A 23329-nucleotide genomic window follows, 5' to 3' on the forward strand; every position below is an offset into this window, starting at 1 on the left:
TAGACGGACACCAAAACTCAATTATTCCAAATACCCAAAATTAAATACAAGAAACTACTTCATATGATCAAATTCACACTACACAAGTTCAAAAAGAAAAAATGATTAGTCTCGGAAGAAGAAAGAAATCAGCATCCTGGAGCGTTGGCCTTGCCCAATGTATATAATGAACTCCTCGAGCAACTAGACCATGTATGTACTGCAAATCAGATGATAGGTGGGAGAGATTGAGGAACGGAGCATAAAATAAAACAGAAGAAGACGGAGCAAAAAAAAATAAAAACTGAGAAAATTGGGGTTGTGAGGGAGACTTCTAGAGAGATGTTTTTGGTTTTTGGAAAGTCTGGTTTAGTAGTGGGGTAGTGGGAGAGACTTCTCAATGCAAATGGAGAAAATAAAGGGGGAAGACTTAAAGAAAATTAAATTAATGGCACATCTAACATTATACATTTTTTGGTTATTTCACACAGTCACAACTGTTTTACATAAAAGTTTACCAAACACTATAATATTATTATTATTTTTTTTTTTCCAAAAGCACTTTTATAAAAAAAGTTTACCAAATACTCTGCTGCTTTATTTCACAGCTACTTATTCTAACAACACAGTAGAAGCAATTTTTTTTCAAAACACAGCAATACCAAACCAGCCCTTAGCCTAGTCGTTAACTTTTTTGTTAACTGATGACATGGCAAGATCTTTACTTGCTAATTCTCAAGTATCATGAAATTTGCACTTTTTTACCTTTAATTTTTTTTTATCTCACTTTCATTATCTAAAATTACGTTTTGATCTCAAATTCATATTTCTATTAGCCTAGCATCATGAACTCCGTTAAAACTTGACGTGGAATTTGACAAGATGATGCATAAACGTAGGATTGTGGGTCCCGCAAGGTGTAGAAGGTGGTTAAAGGAGATTTTGAAATAAGTTCCCGCCAAAATAAAATTTTTCAAAAACTTAAAAATAGCATATTCTGTCAGCCTGCCACCTGCACACAGAAACCTAATTTTCGCAAAAAGTTTTTGACTTTTTTAATTTTTTTTTTTTTTGTTACTTTGCAAAAAAAAAAAAACATTTTAATTTTGTGAGTCATAATGTCACGTTTTTGCACAATCATCGTTTAGTCATCATAACATAAATCTATAAATTTGTTATGCGACCTAAAATTGAGGTTGAGGTAGTAAAATGTAGTTTACAAACTACTTTTCAAAGCATGGGCTGTATTAGAGTTTTGAGAAATTTAAGCATGGGACGCATAATTTCTCAACACCCAAAGAATAGAATCAAAGTTTATGACGCGAGATTTGTGGTCAGGAAAGACTAAAATGATTATATGAGTATTTCTAACGCCAGAATAAGTGGATAATCGTGGTATGCCACCGGTTGTCCCATTTTTAAAAATGAAAATAAGTTTATGACCCATCCAAACCGGGCCTAACCGACCCGCCATCAACTGGCAACTCAAAACCCTAGAAACAAAGAACGATAAAACCCTTTTGCCGCTCGTTGGGGTTTCTGCAGTCGCAGGGGGCAAAAAGCAGAGAGCCAACCAGAAGCCGCCCACTTCCAATCCTTCGCTATGCCTAAGTCTAAGCGCGATCGACAAGGTCCGCAGTCTCACTCCTTTCTGTTTGGTTGCCGAGAAAACTTGCAGAAAACCAAGAAATTCCAATAATATTAATACATATATAAGTATATTTATGTTTCGAACTGTCAGCTGAAATCTCTGTAAATTAGGTTGTTTATCGTGAATTAAGAGATTGTTTTCTTTTGTTTTACATATAATTGGTTTTGGGTTTGAATTGTTGAATTCTTTTTCTATTTTTTTAATATTATGTTTGTGTGGTTTAAATTGGAAGCTAAAATTAAATTGGTTTGAATTTTGTTTCATATTATTTTCATTTGTTAAGAGTTTTTAGTTTGATGGTAACAGAAATTTAACTTGTAAAAAATGAAAATTTTGATAATTATTGAAATTTGATGCATATGATGAAAGTTTTAATTTGTTATCTCGTACATCTCGCGAGCATTGAGCGACTGGTCTTATGAATTGGAGAGTGGTATGAAATATGAATAATGTTACGGTCCGTTTTGTGATTGATTGAATTTATGGTTGCAGTTACGTTATCCAAGACAAAGAAGAAGGGAAGGGAACATAAAGAAACAATAGTAAATACAATTCGGCAGGCAGCGGAAGATTACAGTTCTGCTTATGTGTTCTCTTTTGAGAACATGCGGAATCACAAATTCAAGGAGTTCAGAGATCAGCTCAAATCAAACAGCAGGCAAGTTCATTTTCAAGATGCTCCATTGGTTTTAGTGGTAACTGGTAACTCAGTATGTATGCCATGAAATTTGGAGAAAACAAACTCGCACGCTGATGTTTGGTACGCAAAAAAAAAAAAAAAAAAAAAAAAACTCCAGTTGACGGTGCAGTTTTAGGCTGATAATTGGTTGACTACGCAGAATACTTTCAATCAATGTTTCAACTCTTCTTAATTTGATTGCATCCTAAACATGGAGAGTATTGGTCCTCTATAGTTTGTTTTGCAATGTAAGCTAAGAGAGGAGAGACTTTGCAGATAAAAATGGAGAAGATAAATTCAACTTTTTTTGTGCTTTGATTGGTTGTCCTAGGAGGAAATTAATTATAATTTTTCATCGGTGGGGTGCTCTTTAATCTTAAACGATCCAAGACTTCAAATTCTTTTTCCCATCTCTCAACTTTCAAAGAAAATTAAAATGTGGGCCAAGAAAAATTTGATGCTTCTTATGGCTTTGGGGATGGAAACTTTTTGAAGGCGTGAGAAAGCATCTTTTACAAAACCCAGGCGGCCTTTTCAAAATCAAACTTTAAAGCCTTAAAACGATTTAAGATCACTTTCCTGTGGACAACCAACCACAATTGAAAGCGAGTTGTTGGCCGAGAACTGATCTTTGAACTAGAAAAAGTTAGCTTTGAGAGAATAAATCCTGTATTGGAGTAAACTAACTGTGCTCATAATATGGTTATTTCAACTTGTACATGTAAGTATGTAATTGTTTTGTGGAAAGATAAGTTTCTTAGTCATGGATTCTACAATATGAGCAAGTGTATCATGAGGGATTTCATTGTTGTTCTCAGGTTTTTCCTTGGCTCAAACAAAGTCATGCAAATTGCCGTAGGTCGGTTGGAATCTGATGAGATTAGACCAGGCCTCCACAAAGTTTCTAAGGTACTCCTTTATTGCACCCAAGATTTCTACTGTCTTTTTTTAAGTTGAAATTATTGTCTTATACCTTTTGTTTATTTGTCTTAGGTTCTGCATGGAGATGCTGGTCTATGTTTTACCAATTTGCCTAAGGTAGAGGTTGAAAGGTAAAAGAACACATTTACTCATGTTTACACGCTTGGGAAATGTATGGAGTTTTGGATTATCTACTTATATAGGTGATGGGCGATATGAAGCTTTATAACTCAGTTCATAGAACTTCACAATATTGTACCTTATTGACATATAAGGGAGTCTATGATGGTCAATTATATGAGATCCATGCCTGCAGTGATTTTACTGAATGTGGATTACAAAACACATATGTCTTTATCTACATTATGAATACTCTATTAACGCACCTTACCTGTGGAAAAATAGTTGAAATAAAAAGAATATAGTACAATTTGAAGGAAGAAACTAAAGTTTGCTAATAGTGAGATGTTCAACAATATAAATACTCTATTAACGCATCTTATCCCTGGTTAATCGAATGTTTCTGGTGAAGAGCTTTGGTGCGTACATTATTTTTCCACTTATAATTGTTCTGATCTTGTGGTTGTAGGGTACCTCGAGAGTTTTATCTGAATATGTGCTCATTTTCTTTTTAAGTTTCAAATTTTGAAAATATCCTTTCTTCCAAGTACCTTGTACTTGTTTTATTTTACCATGTTTTCAAATCCTCTCTTTCTTTGCAGGTTATTCAATGAATATGAGGAGCATGACTTCGCAAGGACAGGAAGCGTTTCAACGGAAAAGGTTCTTGAGATTTTTTTTTTTTTTTTTGTGTGTAGTTAGTGTTATATTGTGAGGTTATAGTTGAAACACTAGACTTATCTTCTGGGGTTATATTATTTGGTTTAGCTGTTAGCTTTCAACTATTCCAACCATTAACTCGTGAATCTTCTTTCAAATGTATTAGGTGGAGCTTAAGGAGGGTCCTTTGGAGCAATTCAGTCATGAGATGGAGCCCTTTCTTAGAAAACAAGGGATGCCTGTCCGATTAAACAAAGGTACCTATTTGCTTTCTTGGTTTGCCAGTATCCGCACTTGTAAGAGAAGACAATGTAAACGGTTTGGGTCTATTCATACTTGCAGGTGTTATCGAGCTTGTTTCAGACTTCCTTGTCTGTGATGAAGGAAAGCCTTTGTCACCTGAGTCAGCTCGGATACTGGTTTGTTTCATGATCATATTTTTACTTAGTTTGTATTTCAAGTACATCCCAACTGAGTTTTTATGCATGACGGTTACCCTCAATTTCTCGTATTATGAAATCTGTTGAAACAAATGAGTAATGATAATAATACGTGTGACCTAATTTACCTTTGTTGTACGCAGCGTTTGTTGGGAACCAAGATGGCTAGTTTCCGACTTCACTTGATTTGCAGATGGAGCCCTGGTGATTTTGAACAATATGCTCCAGGACCAGATGATTCAGGTGTCGAATCCTCGTAAATGCTAAATATGGGATCCATAGGCATTTTTGAATACAACACTAGTGGGACTGGGTGTGGGGAAGTATGATGTGTTTGTTGTATTATGAAATACAATGGCTCTTGCAGACCCTCGGGCAATTTTTGAGTTCGTTCTGGTTTTTGGTCGTAGTCTGTAACCTCTGCACTTTTAAATTTTAATCCATATGTTTTGACCTGCTGCTGTATGCTCTGGTTTTGCGGTAACATTGCCATTTCTGCAAAATCCCAAATTACCAGTGCTGATTAGAGTCTCATTGGGCACAGATTTCCTAGTTATTACCTATCAGAAACAGAAATGTTGCTTGTAGGGGAGCCCTCTGCTTTTAGGGTTAGGTCTTATGGAGGAACCCTTGGGCCTTGCGGGGGGTGTCTTGGTCTACAATTGTCAAACTTCCGAGTCAAGCCGGCCTACAATTTGACACAAGTAAACCAAATTCAGGCAGAAAGGAAACCATAGAGACTAAATCGATTGTATCCAGGGCCGAGTTTGACGGTTGCCGCCGTGCGCAGCTGACCACGCGGCTCAACTGCGTACGCAACGCGATGTTGTTTTCCCGGGGAAGACTTTATTTTCTTCATCTTGTTATTAGGGTTGCGATGAAGACGAGTCCCCTTTCGCCTCTTCTCTTTCCATTTTCTGCGGCCAAACTAGTTCGCCTTGCCACATTTTTTGTCCGACCGTCCTTAGGATCATTAATCTGACGGTTGTATGTTAAAAAATGAGAATAAAAACTGTCGTAAAATAGGGTTCCACTTCGGTGCTACATATCATTAAATGCTACGAGCATTGGATAGCTTGCATACACATGACCATATAAAAGCAATAATTCAGGTCATCTGATACTCGTAGCATTCAATTCTACGTAGCATGTAGCGTGGAAGAATCCTGCCTTCTATTGAGCCAGCCCAATTGTTTGTGACTAATTAAGCATTTTGGGATGATCCTACGTACTATGAATGAAGAGACCAACAAAATGAGCACGACGGAGATGGACAGACATGGTATGTACGGTCCCCGATAGGGGTGGATCAGGTACTACATTGTACCCGTACGATCATATAAAGCACATATAAATTACGCTAATGAGAACAAAGTATGAAGAGATGAACCTCTTTCTAAATCAGCATTCATGTCTTCATGAGAAAAAACATAAATGAAAAAAAGAAAAATGGTTTCTTGATTCTGACACAAACCCTTGTTTACAGTGCAACCGATTCCGCCTCCTTTTTATCCTCCAAAAGCTTTAGCTCCTTACGCCAACCTTCCAGTTTCGTCAACTTGTCCAACTGTTCTGACTTAACATCTTGCTGATTAGCTTTCTGCTGTTGAGCTTCTGCAAGTCGAATCTGCAAAGGTGAACCATAACGTATGAGAAAACGCACTGCATAGTTTTTCAAATCATGTCAAAATTTTTGCGGATCCTGGACGTTTCTGCACCAAATTGTAGGCTTAAACCGGAGAGAAAACTTAATAATTCACTTTGCAGTACAAGGAGTAATCACCTTACATATAACTGACTATAGCATCTGCTTCTTTTCTTTCAAGTATTTAGTAAATAAATCCATTTTTGTTTTAGACAAAAACCTTTTGATGTAATGCGTACCCCAAAGTTCTCAATCAAAACCGATATGTATAAATTTTAACTGAATTTGACATCAAAAGGAGAAAATTATCTTGACAAATCCATGACACGCAAAAAGAATAGGGCTACGTATTCCTAAACTTCCGAACAATTTCCATAGTCATACTGGAGCAAGGAAAACAGATGGTCTTATGTCATTTAAAGGCAAGGCTAAAAGGGTTAATACACTATACCTTCTTTTTAAGAGCTCGAATTTTTTTATCTATATCTTGAGCTGGACCTGCTGGACTCGAATCCTCAGTTGAGTCAGAGGGAGGGGTAACTAAAGAAGGACTAGAAGAAACACCTAGCTCGTTCATCTGAGATGCCAACGACTCGACAGCTTCTGATACATGACCCAAATTTTCAACTTCTTCTTCCTTTGTTTCCCCACTTTCCGAGGTTTTCTCCTTCTCAAGAGCAGCCTGCAGATCACACATTAACAGAAGAAATCAAGCAGCTTGAAAACCGCAATATCAAATTACAGATTAACACTGATTCCAGAAACCTGTAATTTTACACAACAGTAATTACATGAGTTCAGAAGATTAAAAGCATTTCTATATTGAAAACCGTCTCTTGCTAAACTTAAAAGCAAAGCTACAAGTTCAAAATCACAAATTCCCATATCTGTGCTTTGTATATCTTTTGTGTTCTTAGCAAACAAGAACAAAGACAATTCCTCTTACTTCGTAACTAAGTTATTCCAATACATGGACAAACCTGAACATAAACGTAAAGATGAAAAAGGGATTATTGCCTATTGTTTTCACTCCCTTATAACAGCATTACATCATAATTTCTACCTTGGAAGGCAATATCGTTAGGGCAATACATTGAGTATGTGAGATGGCAATGTATAACATATGACTTTGAGCAGCACAAAGTGGATCTAGAATGGGAGCAATAGATCACGGAGCCACCCCCATCAAATTTTCAAAACTTTTACACCTCAAATATTTAAAGTTTTTGAAAGTTCTGAATTCTTTAGAATGACGAAATAAAATAGTAAAAGAAATCAATTTAAAAAAGGAACCACTTTAACTTTGACCAGTTTTAGCATTCAATTGAACACTGATGTAAGCGCTGAAACAGCTCCTATGAACATAGATTTGAATATGGGTATGGTAAAGCTGGTCTTGAAGTGGATCGGATGGTCTCTAGATCATATCATGCTTTATGTGGGCTGCTGTTGTTGTCTTAAACTGGATGTCCTCATGAGGCACTGAATCCGTTTATACCTATGTATTAGAATGCGGCTTCACATACAATCTTGTCTGTTCCGTGGACTGGTTTGTGCTGAGCTGTTAGCCTGAAGGCAGTAGTAAAAGTGGGAGAGAAACCTTGCAGTCAAATCCAATATTCACAAGAACAAACCAAAGGGATCTATCTTTCTCATTGTTAGCTCTAAAACCCAACTTCACTGCCACTTAAGAAATTGTAAAACCAGTTTAAACAAGATCAGCACCCTATTTTCCTCAAATTCTGTTTTATTCACACCCCAGTGACCCCACATATGCTACAAAGTCTACACTCCTCTCTCTCTCTCGTGGTCGGCACCACTGTAACCCTTACGTCCCTAAAGCTTGCATCAATAACCTAGGTAGTTAATGTTTATATGCTAATGCAACGGAGACCCTTCATCACCAATCATTAGTGAAACAAATAGTAGCACTCCTAACTTGTAGGGATGGGCAAATACCCATTGGTTATGGGTAACCACGGTTATCCGCCCATTTAAATTAAACGGTTACAGTTATGGGTAACCGTTTAGATAAATAAACGGTTATGGGTATAACCGTTTACCCGCGAAATTTAAATGGGCGGTTATGGGTATTAACCGCGGTTATAAACGGGTAACCGTTTACCCATTTATTTTATATATGTAAAATTAACACAAACCATGTTCTCGATCCAAGAATACTTAGCACCCAATAAATTAGCAAGGAATTCATCGGTCCTCCTCTCAATAACACTGCTACAGGAATGATGATTCTCATCATCAAGGAATTCGCCAAATTAATTTAAATTCCTTGCTGGTAACCGTAAAATTGACAGAAATGTCTTCTAAACAATTTTTGTAACCCAATAATACTTAGCAAATATTATATTTACCTTCATTGGTTACAGTTAAAAATATCGTCCATAAACTATTATTTTAATTATTGGAATGGTATAAGGACTTAAAAAATTAAAATACCAAAATGTATGATGAATGTACCTATAACGGTGTTTAATTGTCAAAAAAAAGAAAATTATGACAATTTTTTTTTAATTTTCAAGTTGTTAAAAAACATGTAGACAGGTGAAAAATGAGTAATGGTTAAAAAAAAAAAAAAAAAAAAAAAGATAAACGGGTTAAATAGGGTAAATGGGTAAACGGTTATGGTTAAATGGGTATGCGGTTATGGGTATGGTTAACCGTTTATAAACGGTTATGGGTATGGGTATAACCGTTTAGGCAATTATCCAACGGTTAAACGGTTATGCGGGTATGAGCATAAACGGTTATGGGTAAATAACCGCGGTTACCCGCCCGCCGTAACCGTTGCCCATCCCTACTCCTAAGAAATCACATCAATTACATTTTCTATTATATTTCTTGTTTAATTAACCTTTTATAAGCACCAAAAGTATAACTTACAACCATAAAGCTTATGAACAAAAAAAAAAACAGAAAAAAAAAAAGAAAAAAAAAGAAAGGGAAATCTATTAAAAACATAAGTAAAAGACTTACCTAATCGTTGGAGTAAAAATACCAGAAAATCCCCCAAGATGTTCAGCTGGTGAAATAGAAAAAGCTCCATTATTTCAAAGCTTCTATTAGGATATTAACATACATGGCCTTCTTTGTTCATCCTTCGCAGAGCTATTAAGATAGCTTGGCAGAAGAAAGAAGTATGCAATTCAAAATTGTTTACCTATACATGTTGATTTCACAAGAGTGAAGAAACAAAAATTTGCCCCACAAGTGCCGAATGAAAGAAACTGCAGCATGTGCGAGTCTCCTTTACACAGCTATACAAACACCAACTAAGAACCAGATCTAACTTTAAGATCATTCTCAAATTATAGAAAATGACACACGGGGAGGTGCATAGGTGCCCTGATTTGCATTCCAAGGGGAAGAGCACAGATACACCTCGACAACGCCGTATAAAAAGATTTAAACCCTCTAAAGTCTTCTTTTATAGAGTTTGAACAGTGGACAACGTCATCTTACGAAGTGTCCTGTTTCTGATGACGTGCTACTTATAAGACTAACCTAAGAGAGCATCCATTCATCCATACAGCATTACACTTCAGATGCTTAGCCTTGGTTTTTGTCATAGCCAGACATTGAGTATACTGTATATCGCTAAGAAATGTCAAGAGAACAAAATGTTGTGCCTTTGCTTTCATTTGACACCTATTTAGGGGAGAAAGAATAATCAAATATTAAAAGGCTTTTAGTCAGCTAGGGATGCATCGAAGGGAGAGTCTTATATTTTTTCCTTATTACCATCTTGTGTTGATGTTTTCAGCTCACGCTGGTGCAAATATCATTTGTTATCTTGATGAACCATGTGGTCCACGATCAGATAAAGCCGTTTTGTTTGTGATTCTAGCTCCCAAGTGACTCAAATTTCTGGCTTTTGGGCAAACATGACGGCTAAACTACACCATCAAATCGCCCCTCATGAGTAGGTTCCCGAACTTTGCACTTGAAAACCAAAGCGCATAGGAATTTCGCTAAAATCTACTCTACAAATTCCATATGGCAACAAACAATGATCAACAAAGGAAAAAAGAAATGAAGACAAACCTGTATCCGCTTCTCTTTTTTTCTTTCGTTCCTCTTTACAGACTTAGTCTTGGGTTTCGTTGTATCAACGGAAGTATCATCATAACCCGGAGGTCCAGCCGCTGAGCCCATCTCCTTTTTCCACTGCATTACAAAAGTAAAAATCCCAGTCTGAGCTTCCATTCACTAAATTCAAACAACTAACTTGTAACCTTCCCAATTTCCACAAACAATCAAACCGAGACGAAAAAAAACACGGGTTTATCAAAAGATTCAAACTTTTTCACTTTTCTTTTGATTTCTAATCACCAAACATTCCAACTGACAGTTTTGTCGGCAAAAGGCAAAAGGGTACAAAGAGAGAAAATGATAACATACCAAAGCACCTTTGGATTGGTAAATGGCGACTTCCTCTTGGGGGACATATCCAGCCCGAATGCGGATTGGTTTACGGAGCGTACCGTCGGGTCGTCGGGTTGGCCCCAGAAGCCTCTCCCCTTCTTTTAGGGTTTTGCCAAGCTCCGCCAATTGCTTAAGCGGCGGATCTCCTCCTTCTCCTCCGCTTCCATTGTTACTGCTCGCCATGGCTGATTGATCACCAAATCAACTTTGTACTCCTAGAGAGACAGAGAGAGAGAGAGAAATAGCTGGTACTTTCGCTTAGTTGGCTACTTCGCTGGTTTCTTTAGTTCCAACATCCAACGAAGCAAAAGTAGAGATGTCCACCAGGGCGAATCAATAGGAACATCCGGCCCCTTTCCCGTTGGGTAAAAGCATTTTCCATTTAATCCTTAGGGTTTCGGCGTGTAATTGACAGGGTGGTGATTAAAAATAGAAAAATGACGGTTAAAGGTGAGAGTTTTTTTATGAATTTTTTGCCACTCCTATTTTTAAGATAATATTTTATAATATCAGCACAGAAATTGACGTTAAATTGTTAGTTTGTAGAGAGGACATGAAGAATCTCATTTTTCAAAGAGTCCACTTGACAATTCTCTTAAAAATATTTTCACAAAAAGAGTGTAGTTTTACTCAGCATCTCCAAAGAGAACGTCAAATTCAAAACATCAAATTTCATTTTGATAGCTAACTTGGTAACAGAGTCGGCCCTGAGATTTCAGAGACCATGTGCGAAAGTGAATTGGAGGCCCAAAAAAGTACTAAGAATTAAAAAAAAAAAAATTTTAATTTTTTTGTTCAAAATAATAATTTTAGTTTTCAATTGAGCTTCTATAAATTCTAATACTACAAACAAATTTAACAAATCAACAAGTGGAAAGGTGGCGTATTGTTTTCCCTTAACTATTTAGAGGATCAGGGTTCAAATTTTCATGTTATTGTGTGAAAATTTTATATTATTTTGTGGAAACTTATGCATTTAATAAAAATATAAACTGAAAAAATGATGGAGATGAGTTTTGAACCATTCCCTTAGGATGATGTAAAGAAGCAATAATTCCACTTGTGCTAAGACTTAAGTTTGTAATATTCTACACTTACTACTATATATACATATATGCATGCAAAATTGAAAAATCAGGGCCCTTCTGAGATGGGGGCCCTGTGCGGTAGCACCACTTGCACCCATCAGTCCAAGCCCTGCTTGGTAATTTAACATATTATCAATATTTTCCTTTCATTCAATATGCCAAAATTTATTGCTCCATTTATGTTTTTTTTAAACAAAAATAATAAAAGATTAGAGGTGAAATTTTTTGTCAAATTACCATACCAACCGAATTACCAACAGTATCATTACAAAGTTGTGCCAAAATTTTCGTACCATTAGTAATGATGCGGTATTTGTACCATACCATACATTTTTTTGTACAGTAATGGTATTCAAAACCATTACCAGTGGTATACCATATCATACCACTACTATTAATATTATATCATTTATTTATTCATTTATATATAATTAGGTATTATTAATATTTTATATGCACTTTATATTTTTTTTCCTAGTCATTTATTCAATCATCTTACCCTTTAACCTCTACTTTCCCAATAAAAAAACCTAAGCCTTATTGCGCTGCGACTTTTCATCTTTTCACTCATCTAGCCACCAACTTCATCTTTGTTGCTCCAGTTCCGGCAACTCTCTCTCCGGAGTCCATATCATATTCTCCTTCATCAAATTGGGATGTCTTTCCCCTGGCTTTGTCTATCAAGTTAATTTTTTTTACAATTTTAAAGAATGTAGAGATGGAATTTATGAATCTTTGGACTACTTTTTTTAGGGATATTGGGTTCTTTCAGTAATTTTTCCATCTATTTACTTCTTATTTCTTAAATGAATCTCTATAAAATTCTCATAATTAAATAAAAAAGTTTTAGATACCCAAGGGAAGTGACCAAAACACGTTTGGGCCTTGAATTGGGTTGGAAAAAAAAATCAAATTTTGGCCCAAAACAAATGAGTAATTACCATTACCATACCATGCCAACCGAACTATTTGGCATGCCGAAATTCGGAATACGGAAAGTATGACACGGTAATGGTAATAGATGTTGTCATACCAAAATTTTGGTATGTAATTGGTACATGGGTTTTAGTACGGTAATCGTACCAATACCATCGCTATAAAAGATGGGTTGTTGGTTTAAAAATAATAAAATAATAGTTAAATATGATATCATTTAAAGTAAAGTAAGTGGAATGGCTTTGGAAATAACAAAAACCAAATTTGAAGGCAATAGTACGTCATTTGTTTCCGTTATATATACTAGCATATGGGCACACACATAGGGTGTGAGAAATTTTTTTATTTTTGTTTTTGAAATATAATGAGAGAGGAAGAGAGTGATAGATAATGTGGGAGTGAATTTTTTTTTTAATTAGAAATATGTTAGGATTACATGTATGTGAGGTTTTGAAAAAAAAAACAGCAAAATTTGGTTATGTGAAGTTACATTTCTGCCTCATATTTCTTATTCATGTTCTGTTTTAATTAGAAGATTAAATTGGTAATTTCATAGATTTTGGTTGATAATGAGTGTTTTATTAATTAATAGAGATTATATAGTGACATTTTTACATCTCCTCTGGAGATAGTCTAAAACGGCACCAACTTTTTTTTTTGTTGAACAAATGATATTATTTACATTAAGGGAAGATGATGAGTTTAGTCTCACAATAGGTTAGTAATAATATGGTTCAAATTTATTTTTAATAAGAATCGAACATAAGATATCTCACTTATAATTTTTTAAGTTAAGAGGAATCACTAGTTTAAGTGGCAGTTACTGTTAAACTTTTAAATATTAATTATCATTAAATTAGATCAAATTAGTTTAAGAATCAAAGGGTGCGTTTACCAATTGGAGCCAAACAGAGTCCCGCAAATTCCCCGCCCATCAGATCGGAGCCAAATGGAGGTGATGATGGCGCTTCAGGTGATTAGCAGCTGGTAGTGCTACTGGTGATTAGCAGCTGATTGGGTCCCAATTCGGAGGGATAGGGCTGCGTACAGTTTAGGAGGAAGAGCAGGTGATACAGCGGGTCTCATCCTCGTCGTTGTTGTAGTTTGGGTGGCGGCCCTGGCGGATCAGGTGGTGGTGTGGCTGGGGTCTATGGCCATGGTGATCTCTCCGGGCAGTGGGTGTGGGTGTTCTTTGACTGTCAGTTGATTGAATTGATTGGCGTTCCTTGATCTCTATTGGGTTGCAGGCCAAGTGTTTGCTTTTTGTCCCAAAAGAAAGAAAGAAATAGAGAAAATGGACAAGACCTCCAAAAAGAAGGGTAATTTTAGAAAGGGCAAGGATGAAAAGCTGATTGTTGAATCTGATGGTTGGTGGTGGTTGATCCACAGGGGAATCACAGCTTCCTTCTTGTCCATTGCATTGTTCTCCTTGTTGGTTCGAGCCGCGGTCTCGCTGCATCCTTACTCTGGTGCTGGAAATCCTCCCAAGTTTGGGGACTTTGAAGCACAGAGGCATTGGATGGAGATCACTATCAATCTGCCAATCAACCAATGGTATCGAAACAGTACTGTCAATGATCTCGGATACTGGGGTCTTGACTACCCTCCTCTCACTGCCTATCAGAGTTATGTTCATGGCCTTTTCCTCAGACATTTCAGTCCTGAGTCAGTTGCGCTTTTCGCTTCCCGTGGCCATGAGTCCTATTTGGGAAAACTACTCATGAGGTGGACGGTGTTGTCATCTGATGCCTTGGTGTTCTTTCCTGCTGTTTTATACTTTGTTCTTGTTTACTATGCTGGTCAAAATCCAAGTCGCCAAAGGAGTGACATAGCGTGGCATATCGCAATTATTTTACTTAATCCTTGTCTCATCCTAATTGATCATGGTCACTTCCAGGTTACATTTGATTTTTCTATTGCATTCTGAACATTTTTGTTGGCGTCCATGCAATATTTGTAGTTCTTACTCGGAACTGTTTAGATTTACAATCTTTTTCTTTTTGGTTTTTGTTCAGTATAATTGCATCAGCTTGGGTCTGACTGTGGGAGCTATTGCCTCTGTTCTTTCGGATAAAGATCTTGTAGCCTGTGTCCTATACAGTCTTGCTCTCAACCACAAACAGGTATCTTGTGATTCGGTTTTAAACGTGCCTCATGGTTGTTTAAGTTTCATTCTTTATTCTTGGTGACATTTATATTTCCTCCCTTAACTGTGGCATGAAAACTAAACTGTTGTATCGAAATTGTCAAGAGACATTTTTAATTTTACCTCAAAAGTAATTGGAGAAAGTTAGCGTATAATATTGGCAAATGGATTTCTGAAAATGAACACATAAGTGGCTGGCTCTTGCATATTAATGTGAGAATTAATGCACTGTCTTTTTTCGCTAATCAAAATACGGGTGGTAGGTAACTTGATCTGATGAAAGAGCGACTATGGTGGTTACCATGAATCACACGATGACGTGATCTACTGGACCACTGGTAGTTACTTTTTGTCATAATCATCTTGTTCTTATTAGATGATTTGGAACTTTGCCTGCAGTTGTCACAAATCACAACATTGATTTCTCATTCTTTGTTTTAAATGGAAACCTAAGGCCTGAGGAGGGTGGATGGTGAGAGCCCAATTCTCATCATAGAGGCACGCTATCAGTAGAGCTCCCCTAGGACCCCCCACCACAACCTTGTATACCATAAAAATATTGAAATGATTTCATGATTCAAGTTCAGAATATGTTGGAATAACAAATGAATTGTCCATTTTGGAAACTCACTCAGTCTCATTACAATAAATATGAGTGGAACCCACTTTTTTACCAAAATTGATTCTACAGGAGAGAATAATACCCATTTGCTGAACGTAATATGTTTTCTGCAGATGAGTGCGTATTTTGCTCCTGCATTTTTCAGTCATCTCCTGGGTAAATGCCTAAAGCGCCGGTATCCTGTTCTAGAAGTGTTAAAACTTGGCCTTGTGGTCCTGGGAACGTTTGTTGTTGTATGGTGGCCATATGTTCATTCAACGGAAGCCTTTTTTGGGGTAAGCACTAGTTAATTTTGTCAGTTTGTGAATTTTCAGCCTCAGGTTGTTTCTTTTAATAAAAATCTTTAACTTAAACTCAATCTTCTCTGTGGTTCTACTTCCGAGATCTACAAAACCATGGCAAAGTTATGCTGTGTGCTTTAGCTCATGCCCAAACTACAAATATATACACTGGTTCAGATTTTGCTTCAGAATGTTTTTAGCCAACTAAAAGAATGCAGTTATGTGGATCATGTCTCGAGCATTGAAACTCATGACTCACTTGTATATGGTGCTGGATTTTACACAGTTACGTGGATCATAAGTCACAGGCATTGAAACACTTTACTCATTTTTAAGTTTCCCCAATGTAGATGTCAAATTATTGATGGCACTGTCATGTGGGTTTAATTTAAAACCGACAACAAGGTCAACTTAGAGAATCATTGAAGATGTTAGACATAACAAATATTAGTTAACAGTTAATGACACTTGATTTATGTGTTTATTTCTTATTCTTATGAAGAAAGAAAATTTAATAGGATACGGGTATTTAGAAAGTAAAGAAGATATATATATATATATATATATTGTAAAAAGAATCAAGATATGCTTGGTTTCTCTTGTTTACAACACACAACAGGTGTTCGTTTCCTTATTCGTTTTGGTCAATTGCGCAGGTTCTCTCTCGTCTTGCTCCTTTTGAGAGAGGGATATTTGAGGATTATGTGGCTAACTTCTGGTGCACCACTTCGGTTCTTGTAAAATGGAAGAGATTATTTCCAACACAGTCCCTGAAGCTCATCAGCTTGGGTGCAACTGTTTCTACTTTCCTGCCTTCAATGATTCAGCAGATATGGGCTCCGAGCAAGCCGGGTTTCCTTTATGGGTTGCTGAATAGTGCTTTCTCGTTTTATCTCTTCTCATTCCAAGGTTAGTGAAGTTTTCCCATCATCTCAACTTCTGTTCATGATTTCACGATACTATGGTGCATAATACTTCTTGTTCTTAACTTCCAGTGCACGAGAAGTCTATTTTACTACCTCTCCTGCCAGCAAGTCTTTTGGCAATGGAAGAACCATTTCTTTTTACCTGGATGACACTTTACGCCTTGTTCTCAATGTTCCCTCTTCTACACCGTGACAAACTGGTTCTACCCTATCTTGCACTATCTGCTCTCTTTGTCCTTTTAAACCATGTGCCGAATGGAAGACGGACCACAAGGGACACAAGCGCCTTGAGATCATTTGTGATCGCAGTCTCTGTCTTGTGCTCAGTCGTTCTTCATGTTGTTTATTTAAGCATGCATCCCCCCGCCCGGTATCCTTTCCTTTTTGAAGCTTTGATAATGCTCGTTTGCTTCTCGCAGTTCGTCTTTCTTACTGTTTACACCAATGCAAAACAATGGATGTTGCTTAAACACTCCGACTTGGTGGATAAAGAAAAGAAGCTCCTTTGAAACCTCTGTATTCAGGCAGCAAGTTTTGTGAAAGCACTTGATTCGTAGCATCAGAGGCCCCCCGAGATTGAATGCGACTGTTTGTACTTTTCGTAACCCGCATTCTCTAAAGCTTACGACGAGCAAAATTCAACTTAATTTGACTGTTGGATTTTTACAGATTGATTCATTTGGATTCCGGCCGGAACAAACAGCTTCGATCCTTCGTCTTGAAGAATGCTATGACATGAAATTTGTATTCCGGCCAAATTCAACTTGCATTTTTGTTTGTAGACGTGTAATCTTTACAAATTGGTTCATTTGGATTCCGGCCGAAACAAACAGCTTCAAATATGCAATTACTGGTCTAATGTCCGTGCCTTGCCCAATTAAAAATTGAGTTTTCAAATTTAAAACACCCCATGTAAGTTCATCCACCGAACTAAAAATTCGTGAGCATTGGTTCCTCAACTTGTATTACCGAGCCAATGGTCCTTTTGACCAAGTTGGTTAAAACTTCCATCTGTTTTTGCCCGTTTAAACACTTATTTTGGATAGATTTTCTAACGCAGTTAGCAAAAAGGACTGTTGCTCCATATTATAACAAATTCACGACCAATACTGGGATTTTAGTTGAGGGACCAAAGCTCTAGGTGGGACAAGGTCCGGTGACCATTTCTCTAATTTTCTCTAATTTTAAATTGTGTGAAAAGACAAAAGAGGACATTAGTTGAAACACCACCTCCTTCGCCCTCCCCATCCTCCCGGAAACTGCCTCAGGCCTGGGCTTTGGCCTGTCGTCCTCCCCAACTCCACCTTGCCGCCAATGCCCTCGCCAAGCAATACTCGGCCTCCTCGCAAACACCGTTGTCTCGTTCGTCGCCTCGTTCACCGTCGGGTTCGACATGAATCAAAACCCAGAATTCAACGACCCATGTAGAAATCATATCAGAAGCAACCTCAACAATATGGAAATACATCCTTTAGAGCAAAAATACAAAACATGATACATGTCACAACCAATCAAGATTACAATTGCTTAACGTGCTTTTCACAATACACAACTTTTTCTTTCTTTTCACGATTCCATCTACTCTTGTAAAACTTTGTTGACAACCTAAGGTTTTTACATACACAACCAAATGAAATTAGCTTTCAGAACAAGGGAAAGAAACCTGGATCCTTTTGACTCGACCGAGTTGAAAGTAGCAAAAATTGTACACCACCTGTTTGCATGCCAAGTTGAAGGGGCCAACGGGACATTACTTAAGTTAGTTGAGGGGCAAGTCGGCCTCCATGACCTTGAACGAAGCGAAAGGTTAAAAATGGGGTTCCTGTTGAATGATCATTCCCTTTTGTCTTCTTCTGTATCATCTTCATCAAAATCTTCAGCACTTTCAATCCTCTCTTGCTTGGTTAAGCTGATATCACCCTCTGGCTTGCCCCTCGTAAGAGCTTGAGATTCTTCATCGTCAGATTCTTCTCCCACTTCATCTGAGTAAGCATACCTATGGACATTTGGCAGTACAAGTCAGCTCAGTCAGGAAAAAGGGAATCCTAAGAATTATAACAAGCGATAATGTTAGTTACAGATGAGTCCCTTAAGTCAAAAATGAGGGAAACATTCCATCAATGGCATTAAAAATTAAAGAATAATGTGGGATATTGCTCCATAAAACCCAAGTAATGTGGCATCCTTTACTCTTTTACATCATCACCATACTTCCTCTCCACCACTTTCTCGAGAGACTAGATCTCTCAACTGCACACCTCCAAAGACATTTCCCATATAGAGCCCTACCAAAAGTACTGATCGTTCAGAATATGGTGATTCTGATTGAATATGGAAGTACCGAATATTGAGCCCACTTTAGTCAACCACCATCGGAGACTTTTCCATTTTGAAAATTTCAATAACCAAGAAAAGAATAAAACATCATTATATCAACTACATAAGATTAGAAAGATATAACGCACCGTTGAGAACTCTGGGATGGAGCCCAAAGATAGCAGATAACACACAGCAATGCAAATGCAAGAATATCCCAGAAAGCAGTGATGACCCAAGCACTTTGCCACTTCTCATTGAATGGATCTGTTGCTTTAAAGTACACCTGCAAGTACAAGCTTATCAAATGTATAGTAGATCTTCAAACCCAAGAAAAATATAAAAAATTGAAAGGACACAAGCATACAAAGAACCGAAGTTCAAAACAAAACAAAAAAAGGCGATAAATTCTAATAAAGTAGCTTTAGTTGTATTTATTCTCTTGTAACTGAACCCTTAAATATACTGATTCTTGGTGCAACAATCCCAACACGACTTAATAGTGCACAACCAACCTAATTTTCGATCACTTTAAGGTAATTAACTATAAAGAAACACAACTTAGTAGAGCAAACCGTATGCATAATATCAGTTCAGTTACTCAGTATCTAGAAGTTACACAAAAAGAGTATCATTTAGTCTGTCTGCCAGCAAAATATACTAGTCTGCTAATCATAATGCCTTCCTTACATTAAGCAGACAAAAGGCAATGATACTTTTTCTACTGCAAGATTTCTAGTGTAACTCAGTAACCTCATAATCTCTTTATGCTATTTGTTCAATAAACTGTGGTTCTGTTTATCACAAGTACAGTGCAGGATACATGTGTTGTTACTACACATAAGCAGCAATGTAAAGCACCACCAGTCCAAAATAATACAGGACAACATATGAAAACTCTTCGGGCCTGGGATTCAAAACCAATAGTAAAATCAAGCCTGAGTGTGGCTGTAACACAATATAGCAAATTCTACACCATTAAAGGCTGAAATTCTACAACTGCACAGTACGATCATCAAACTGAAAACGGCACAGGTAGGGTTGTGATCTTCCCAAAGGAATTAAATCTTTTTAAGTTTTAACACCAATGGCTCTTACTCTATGACCAGGGGGGATCTCAGCGCATAATCAGAAGCCACGAAGGAATAGTGCTGAGTACATAATCATATGCAATCCTATTTAATTTCATAAGGTGAATTGCTAGGATTCCAATTTGGCTTCAATTGAAACCTTGATAAGAGTATATTATTAGACAAAACACACTCAGAATCCTCAGTGTTTGCTGTGCAGGTTGAAGATATGAAACATTTGTATACTGTCCAATAAAACCATACCTCATACACTATCCATGCAACTGAGGCAATGACTGCGACTGCTAATGCATTTGAGAACTTCCTATACATATCCAGTTTGACAGAGCTTCTCTTTGCCTGAGAAGAACATATAGTTTAACATTTAAAAATGCCATGTTATGGAGAGAATAAAATAATGAGATCAAGAAACAACACTGCCGTTGTAACTTAAATAGAGGAATTTAAATTATTATACCTGTAGCTGCTCTAGTGTTTTAGAGAGAGAGGTAAAAATCCATAATATCAAAAATGCGTCCAAGAAAGCATCAGGAAGAACTAGAAATAATCTTGCTCTCCCAGATACATCATTGATTGTCCCCACATACTCTGTACTATTAAGCAACTCTGTGGCCAGAAAAAATGTTATTCCAAGGAGAATCACCTTTGAGGTAAGACCCCCAAGAGTGGGCCGCACCACACCATAACCCATGGAAACAATGAGGATAAGAAGACGGGAAACTGTTTTTCTCACAGCTCCAACCGTCACAACCAATGTTGTAACAACAATTGGCCTCATCCCTGTACTATTAAAATTATCATAATCACAATACCAAAGAATCATCTCAAACAACCCAAGAGCAATAACAGCTGTGATGCAGTGCTGAAGTTGCAGAATATCCTTCCAAAACCTCACATACTGAGTGAACCAAATTATTCCAAGCAACACATAAGCAAGTGACATAAACACATAAAACTTCATTAGTGGAGCCATTCGACCCGGTAGGTAACCATCAGGATTTTTCCACAAAGTCTTCCCGCTCATAGTTACTCCCTTCAGTTTTGGATCACATGCTACAAAAAACAAGTTATACATCCCAGTTTTTGGGATTAAAATCTCTTGATAATCCATGTTTGTGTGCAGGAAGTTCCCACTGAACTGTACATTTAAAACAATAGGCCATTTATTATCTGTTGCAGAAGGTCTCCTAATGACTTCACCTTGCTTACAACCTTCCATCTTAGCGAGATCAGGAGAGCAACATATATCTCTTTGTCCACCATAAGCAGAACCACCAATATTATTACGATCAGCTGCCTCAAATATTATAACTTGTATCAACCCAGTACTATGCTCCATGTCTGAAAGCTTCTTAGCAGCATCCTTGCTCCTCCAGAAGGTGATTTTCTCAAATCTGTTCCATTCGGAAATGTCAGAAACAAATGTGATAAAATATTTATTTAGTGAGGAGAGGCAGGAATGAAGGAGCAACGTGCACATACAACATGAGTATGTTGCTATCAAGTATCAAGTAAATCGTACCATGCAAATGTAACGGACTATGAGTTCAGTCACACTGTCTGCACAATATTATGAAAGCGGTGTCCCTAAGACTTAATCAGATACAAGAATGATTATGAACTTGGTGAATGGAGATGTGAGGACCCTCTGAGACTTAGAAATGATACTTACAATAAATAAAACTAGAAGATCTACTTGAGCTTCTTCAAGAAACTTTTGTGAATTTAGTTTGCACACTGTACTATTCACGAAACAATTTCGAGAAATCCTTTTTTTCTCCTTCCTGTTCATGGATTCTACAGGATCATAGTTCCACCGTATTTCGACTCATCATCTATTAATTTGCATCGAAAATGTAGTTGGACGCTTCTAACTAAAACTCAATTTTATACTAAACGCTTCATCATTGAGATATTACTATGTTTGTACTTAATTTCCCCACTTCTGGTCCATCCCACATTCAGATAAATTCAATAAATCTTTTACCTTTTCAACATACAACACATTTTCTTGGCTACCCAATTAAAAAAAGAAATCCCCAAATCGATCACCCACTTCAAAATTCAAAAATCTAAAATCTTGCAAAAACCCAAATGTTCAATATTCAAAAAACCCATAAATTGAATGAAGCAATTGTACACAGATGGCAGATCTAGCAATAAGCTGAAAGAGATGCAAACGCGAAAGCATTACCGAATGTAAGAAGGGGCAGAGAGAGTGGCGGCGATGCCTTCGCTGCCGCCGGGTAGAAGGTAAGCATTGCCAACTTCTCTGAAGGTTTGGTTGTCGTAGATGTGGATCGAGGCGTTTGTGGGATTTGGAAGGAATGACAGTAGGAGAAGCAGAGAGAGCTTCATGAAAATGCCATGGAGAATGCCGTTGCTTCTTCTTCTTCTTCTCGCCGCTCGAATCTGGGTTGTGAAATCCATACTCTTTGGAGATTGGACTTGTGGAGCTCTGGTGCTTGAGGTTAGAGAGAGAGAGACAGAGAGAGAGGGGAGAGAGAAAGGAGAGTTGGTGAAGTGTGAAGGGTGAGTGAGACCGAAGCAATGCGTCGATGATGATGTCGGTGAGGCTGGAGGTGGATCAACGCGCCATATTGGCAAATAGCCCCGGAATCGACGGCTTACCTGAATTTTATTTTTCTGAACTACTTTAATGTCTTAAATAAACTTAAAATTTAAAGCATCTTTAAAGAAAATATAATGAAATATGACTGTGCATATTTGATATCAATTTTTTTTTAAATAGAAGAGTTATTTGCTGACTGGGTTTGAAGGCTTAATGATTTGGTGTCAAATTTATTTTTAATTCATTTTAATGATGGATCTCTTATTTCACTAACATCTTAACCAATAAAAATTTTATTTCAACATTTTTTTTAATAATTACAACCATTTAAAGTTTTATTTAAATAATAAAATAATATTTAACAGTTTAGTTGGAGAAATATAAAATTTAACATAAAATTTCAGATTACCACATCAATAACTTAAATAAACTTAAAGGAGATTAAAATGAGTTGGTTCTACTAGTTGAATTTTATTTTTTCAACTATTTTAATGTCTTAAATAGTTGTAGATGATTGAATTATTAGTTAAGTGTCAATTAACATGCTTGTTTCTTTTTCGTGATTGATAATGTTAGAGAAATCAAAATTTTAAACTAAATTTACAAACTAAATTACGTCACCAGTTAGAAATAAGCACGTTAATCAATAATTAAGTAATAATCCAATTATCAACAACCACATAATTTGTTTTGCAAATTTTGTTTAAATTTTTTTATCTTCTTAGCATTATCTATTAGTGACACATTATTGTTCTGCGAATTTAGTTTAAAAATTTAGTCTCTCTAGCATTATCCATTAAATAAAATTAAAAT

At 36.8% G+C, this 23329-nt stretch overlaps 4 protein-coding genes across 5 annotated transcripts; 2 read left to right on the forward strand and 2 right to left on the reverse strand.

Annotated features, from left to right (window-relative positions):
* The first annotated feature begins 1451 nt into the window (after window positions 1-1451).
* On the forward strand, window positions 1452-4915 carry LOC137747898 (uncharacterized). The gene is made up of 8 exons (XM_068488029.2): window positions 1452-1610; window positions 2123-2288; window positions 3128-3218; window positions 3303-3361; window positions 3953-4013; window positions 4177-4267; window positions 4353-4429; window positions 4594-4915. The coding sequence occupies exons 1-8, from the start codon at window positions 1583-1585 to the stop codon at window positions 4708-4710; spliced, it is 690 nt and encodes a 229-aa protein (XP_068344130.2). The 5' UTR covers window positions 1452-1582; the 3' UTR covers window positions 4711-4915.
* An 870-nt stretch (window positions 4916-5785) lies between these two features.
* LOC137715906 (partner of Y14 and mago) lies at window positions 5786-10932 on the reverse strand. Its single transcript, XM_068455270.2, has 4 exons — window positions 10515-10932; window positions 10158-10280; window positions 6547-6777; window positions 5786-6077 (listed from the first exon to the last, which is right to left on the reverse strand). The coding sequence occupies exons 1-4, from the start codon at window positions 10719-10721 to the stop codon at window positions 5931-5933; spliced, it is 708 nt and encodes a 235-aa protein (XP_068311371.2). The 5' UTR covers window positions 10722-10932; the 3' UTR covers window positions 5786-5930.
* Window positions 10933-13221: 2289 nt separating this feature from the next.
* LOC137743106 (putative dolichyl pyrophosphate Man9GlcNAc2 alpha-1,3-glucosyltransferase) lies at window positions 13222-17367 on the forward strand. 2 transcript variants are annotated; one of them, XM_088686212.1, is made up of 6 exons: window positions 13222-14459; window positions 14578-14685; window positions 15444-15605; window positions 16268-16520; window positions 16607-16737; window positions 16957-17367. In XM_088686212.1, exons 1-6 carry the CDS (start codon window positions 13857-13859, stop codon window positions 17044-17046), a joined length of 1347 nt encoding a protein of 448 aa, XP_088542338.1. In that variant the 5' UTR covers window positions 13222-13856; the 3' UTR covers window positions 17047-17367. The 2 variants fall into 2 exon arrangements, with proteins under 2 accessions (XP_088542338.1, XP_068339114.1); XM_068483013.2 differs by having other exon boundaries at window positions 13337-14459; window positions 16607-17367.
* Window positions 17368-17973: 606 nt separating this feature from the next.
* On the reverse strand, window positions 17974-22620 carry LOC137740287 (uncharacterized). The gene is made up of 5 exons (XM_068480148.2): window positions 22139-22620; window positions 20402-21338; window positions 20188-20283; window positions 19003-19139; window positions 17974-18533 (listed from the first exon to the last, which is right to left on the reverse strand). Exons 1-5 carry the CDS (start codon window positions 22372-22374, stop codon window positions 18371-18373), a joined length of 1569 nt encoding a protein of 522 aa, XP_068336249.2. The 5' UTR covers window positions 22375-22620; the 3' UTR covers window positions 17974-18370.
* Window positions 22621-23329: the final 709 nt, after the last annotated feature.

Source organism: Pyrus communis, chromosome 15, assembly GCF_041283825.1.
Source record: "Pyrus communis isolate YQ-2024b chromosome 15, ASM4128382v1, whole genome shotgun sequence".
Taxonomy (NCBI): Eukaryota; Viridiplantae; Streptophyta; class Magnoliopsida; order Rosales; family Rosaceae; genus Pyrus; species Pyrus communis.

What these genes read in the sequence shown, in the direction of transcription:
- LOC137747898 (XM_068488029.2), top strand. Translation starts at nt 1,583, where the DNA reads ATGCCTAAGTCTAAGCGCGATCGACAAG. An exon ending in CAGCTCAAATCAAACAGCAG is followed by an intron (nt 2,289 to 3,127) that starts GCAAGTTCATTT and finishes TGTTGTTCTCAG; the next exon opens with GTTTTTCCTTGGCTCAAACA. An exon ending in CCTAAGGTAGAGGTTGAAAG is followed by an intron (nt 3,362 to 3,952) that starts GTAAAAGAACAC and finishes CTTTCTTTGCAG; the next exon opens with GTTATTCAATGAATATGAGG.
- LOC137740287 (XM_068480148.2), bottom strand. Translation starts at nt 22,374, where the DNA reads ATGGATTTCACAACCCAGATTCGAGCGGCGAGAAGAAGAAGAAGAAGC. An exon ending in AAACACTAGAGCAGCTACAG is followed by an intron (nt 20,284 to 20,401) that starts GTATAATAATTT and finishes TGTTCTTCTCAG; the next exon opens with GCAAAGAGAAGCTCTGTCAA. An exon ending in TTGCATGGATAGTGTATGAG is followed by an intron (nt 19,140 to 20,187) that starts GTATGGTTTTAT and finishes TTGTACTTGCAG; the next exon opens with GTGTACTTTAAAGCAACAGA.
- LOC137715906 (XM_068455270.2), bottom strand. Translation starts at nt 10,721, where the DNA reads ATGGCGAGCAGTAACAATGGAAGCGGAGGAGAAGGAGGAGATCCGCCG. An exon ending in ACCAATCCAAAGGTGCTTTG is followed by an intron (nt 10,281 to 10,514) that starts GTATGTTATCAT and finishes TTTGTAATGCAG; the next exon opens with TGGAAAAAGGAGATGGGCTC. An exon ending in AAAAAGAGAAGCGGATACAG is followed by an intron (nt 6,778 to 10,157) that starts GTTTGTCTTCAT and finishes TGTGATCTGCAG; the next exon opens with GCTGCTCTTGAGAAGGAGAA.
- LOC137743106 (XM_068483013.2), top strand. Translation starts at nt 13,857, where the DNA reads ATGGACAAGACCTCCAAAAAGAAGGGTAATTTTAGAAAGGGCAAGGAT. An exon ending in TTGCTCTCAACCACAAACAG is followed by an intron (nt 14,686 to 15,443) that starts GTATCTTGTGAT and finishes TGTTTTCTGCAG; the next exon opens with ATGAGTGCGTATTTTGCTCC. An exon ending in TTATCTCTTCTCATTCCAAG is followed by an intron (nt 16,521 to 16,606) that starts GTTAGTGAAGTT and finishes CTTAACTTCCAG; the next exon opens with TGCACGAGAAGTCTATTTTA.